This window comes from Triticum aestivum, chromosome 7B (genome assembly GCF_018294505.1).
Source record: "Triticum aestivum cultivar Chinese Spring chromosome 7B, IWGSC CS RefSeq v2.1, whole genome shotgun sequence".
In the NCBI taxonomy this organism is placed as follows: Eukaryota; Viridiplantae; Streptophyta; class Magnoliopsida; order Poales; family Poaceae; genus Triticum; species Triticum aestivum.
In genome coordinates this window covers 699,371,317-699,375,166 of record NC_057813.1, presented here as the reverse complement: position 1 = coordinate 699,375,166, position 3,850 = coordinate 699,371,317, and the positions used below count along the sequence as shown (strand labels likewise).

At 48.7% G+C, this 3,850-nt stretch overlaps 1 protein-coding gene across 1 annotated transcript; it reads left to right on the top strand.

The window, feature by feature from the left end:
• The first annotated feature begins 1,454 nt into the window (after window positions 1-1,454).
• LOC123155919 (BTB/POZ and MATH domain-containing protein 1-like) lies at window positions 1,455-2,794 on the top strand. The gene is made up of 2 exons (XM_044574072.1): window positions 1,455-2,375; window positions 2,577-2,794. The coding sequence occupies exons 1-2, from the start codon at window positions 1,511-1,513 to the stop codon at window positions 2,792-2,794; spliced, it is 1,083 nt and encodes a 360-aa protein (XP_044430007.1). The 5' UTR covers window positions 1,455-1,510.
• The last annotated feature ends 1,056 nt before the right edge of the window (window positions 2,795-3,850 follow it).

Here is a 3,850-nt window from a genome sequence, read left to right as displayed (position 1 = left end):
CCGGACACGCCATCAAACTCTAGATCTGACATCCCCGCACGACAACGACGCCGAAGGAGGAAACCAGAACTGTCAGCCACGAACCACAAACCCAGCACGGGATGCACCATCTTCCAGCTGTCACTTGCGCAGACAACCGTCTGCGCGTACTCCTGGATGACAAAACCTCCCTGCTCCACCATGACGTCGGAGACAACGCCATAGCAACGGGGGCAGAGCAGAAGGAGAGACACATATGATGGAGTCGCCACCGCCGCCTCGCCGACATCATCCATGAACCCTAACACAGCGGATCTGAAGGATCGACAATCACACGATGCCATCAACTCCGAGATACCGCCATGAACAGCATCGTCGGTATGGGAGTGAAGCTGAGGCACATTTATTCGTCCGGGCGCCGCTCCCACCACCCCAACGGCGCACCACGACCTATAAATCCAAAACCTAACTACAGAAGGGAGGAACGGGGTCCCCCTCCCTCCTACCGCAAGAGCAGCCGGAGGGAGAGGGTGCCAACGCCCTGGCCGACTGAGATCGGAGGAAGAATATCGCCTCCCTAGTCGCCTGGCGTGGCGGCGGCTAGGGTAGGGAAGTCGCGACGCTAGCTACAATCTATCCTATGGCGTACACATAAAATGATACCTACATAGCGCTGTTTTTTTTTGCATGGTAATACATGTCTCATTTATATCATAATACAAGCCACGTACATACAGACCTGACAAAATTGAAAAGATAGCACAACGCTAGCCTTTGCACACAGGAACACCAACCAAGAAGTAAAATTACAAACAAGACTGAAGAATCCTCTGAGCTTGATACCAACGTCTGTCACCTGCCTCTGGCACCACCATAGCCGCCACCAAAGGAGAAATTGACGGATCACCTCCACACCCGAGCTCAACGCGGCACCATCGCTGATATGTAGCTTTGCGGACCTGCAAGGTGGCTCGCCAATAAAGACGAAGCCATTGCCGTTGAACGAATCAGACCGGGGCAACACCCCAACACGCCATCGAACTCCAGATCTGGCACCCCCGCCCAACTAAGATGTTGGAGTAGGAAACCATACTGAGCGCTGTTTGTGTGCGTCGCAAAGAAAGAAAGGCAAAAAAAAAAAGAGTTTGCCCGTACGTGCGGAAGGAGGAGACGCGTACGTACGTACGTACGGTCCGGATCGGTAGGCACGTACATGCGTTGGCTCTGTCGCGATTGACCCCATCATCCGCTTCTTCCCTTCCGTGCTTGCGTTGGGACGCCAGTTTTCCTCCATCTCAAGAGCCAATCTTTGACCAGGATCGCTTCCACTGGAGGCCCACCCTCTGGCCCAGCCTGGACTTGATGCAAAGAGAATCAATTTTGCTACACAAGTCCCTAATCCCTCGATCCCTATCCCTATATAGAAAACGCAAAACTCCTTCCACGTCAAACCCTCGCCACGACCTCCTCCCCGACTCCCGAATTGCCTGGCCACCGCGTTTAGTTTCTGCCCGCCGCATAACGACCCGCAATGGCGGCGTCCCAGAGCTCACTAACGACGACTTCGACCTGTGCCGCGGAGACTGCACACGGGACGCACTTGTTTAGAATCACCGGGTACAGCCTGTACAGTGGCATCGGCGTCGGCGAGCGCATCAAGTCCGCTACCTTGGCTGTCGGCGGCTACGAATGGCGACTCAGCTATTACCCCGACGGTAACAATGAGGAATACAAAGACTGGCTGTCGGTTTTCCTCGATCTCAAGACCGAGGACGCCGAGGTCAGGGCCTTCTTCGATCTGAGGCTTGTCGACCAGGCCACACAGCAGGCGCCGCCGCCTTTTACAGTGCCAAACCCTAGCGAGATAACCTTGTTTGACTCTGATGCTCCGTCCTGGGGTTATCGCCAACTCAGGAAGAAGAGGAAGCTCAAAAAGTATATCCTGGACGACGCCCTTCTCATCGAGTGCAGTCTTACTGTGATCAACTTCAAGGAGGCACTGGCGGCGGAGACGATGATGAAATATGAGGACCAAGTTCCGCGGTCAGACTTGCTGGATAATCTTCGTAATTTACTAGAGACACAAGAGGTAGCTGATGTGTCCTTCAACGTCAACGGGGAGGTTTTCCTCGCACATAAGGTCATCCTCGCAATGCGGTCGCCGGTATTCAAGGCAGAGTTCTACGGGCCGATGAGCAACGAGTGTAAGCGGAGTCTAACCATTGAAGATATGCAGCCTCCTGTTTTCAAAGCATTGCTCCAATTCATCTACACGGATTCGCTGCCCCCAATGGATGAACTCAATGATGAGGAGTATGAAGAGATGGTTAAGCATCTGCTTGTTGCTGCAGACAGATATGCCATGGAAAGGATGAAGCTCATGTGTGAGAGCAAACTTTGCGATCAAAGTTTTAAATAGCGCGCTAAGCATCTTAGCGCCGGACCTCTTTCAAATGCTATAGCGTGCTATAGCGGAGCTATAGCGCGCTATTTAAAATGTTTGTTCATTTGTTTGGACCAAAGTCTCTTAGCGCAAGACCTTTTGTAAACGCTATAGCGTGCTATAGCGGAGCTATAGCGGGCTATTTGAAACAGTGTTTGCGATATTCTTCTTGCCGAGAATGTGACCACCAGATTAGCCCTAGCCGACCAGCATCATTGCAGCATGCTCAAAGATGCTTGCATTGAGTTCATTAGCTCTTCAAATAGAATGGCTGATGTGGTGGCAAGCAAAGGGTATGAGCGCCTGAAAAGGACATGCCCTACTACGTGTGCAGATATATTGGAGAAAGCAGCGAAGGCGCGCAAAATTTAGTACGCTGGCCGTGAATTAACTTCAGGTAGTTACTTGAGTTGAGACCACTATAGTAACCTAAGATTAGTTTGTCTAGTATTTCTTATGTTCTCAGAGATGTTTTAGAGAAGGGTAAATTTTCGCAAAAAAATATGTCTTCGACCCTAGCCACCCTATATGAACTAGGCTAGATCGGTAAAAATTTGTAATATGTCTTGCTCCGTTGACTAGCAGTCTGTACACTGTTTCAGTTTTTCCATTTACGCGCTCATTTCATTTGTACAAGCACAAATAATCCGCTAACGCTACACTGTTATGAAATGTGTTGAAAGACATTAGCAAATGGAAGTACTATAGCAACAATGAAAGTAATATATTGTGCAAAAATTTAATATAGTGGAGTTGCTAATTGTGCACTATTCTCGAAGAAAAATTGAGCTGTTGAATGTTGAAACAGAACCTCTGCAGGTTCCGAATCTAGTTTGTACAGTCAGTCTGCGCAGGTTCCGAATCTAATTTTCTCTTCTAGAATTCCATAGTTTTAAGCCAAATAACTTCTGAAAAAAGGACATTATTTGGACCTCATTGTTAAACTAAATAACTTATGAAGACACCATTTGAACTTGATAATCTGTTGTACTTCAGTTCTTGCCCTCTGTCTGATATTTTCTGCAACCTATGCCTTCAAGCTTCGGTGATGAAAGAAAGCCAGACCAGTTGTAAATATATTCGCCTTGAGCTTGGATGCGAAGTTACAAGATGCTTAGTTTTGTCCAAGGGATGTTTAGGGCAAATTACCCTGGCTATTTGTCTATGGATAAATTGGAAATAGTGAGGACGTCATTTTACCATGGTACCAACTCGAAATAGGCTTTCGCTCCGCTTTATTAATAAAATAACAACTGAAAAAGTACATGCGCGGCTGAACGATACAAGATGGTAAGGTAGCCCCTTGCTAAACCGATCCTGAGAGATCCGGCACACGCAAAATGCACATGCCTATGCTAGCAGCAACGCGCACCAGAAGAACTAACCACCCTCACGCTACAACCTAACACACCTAAGTTCCACGGCAAC

Excerpts from the sequence above, each read along its gene's own strand:
- LOC123155919 (XM_044574072.1), top strand. The coding sequence starts at position 1,511 with ATGGCGGCGTCCCAGAGCTCACTAACGACGACTTCGACCTGTGCCGCG. Across the intron at positions 2,376-2,576 it reads GCTCATGTGTGAGAGCAAAC|TTTGCGATATTCTTCTTGCC; the intron begins TTTGCGATCAAA and ends TTTGAAACAGTG.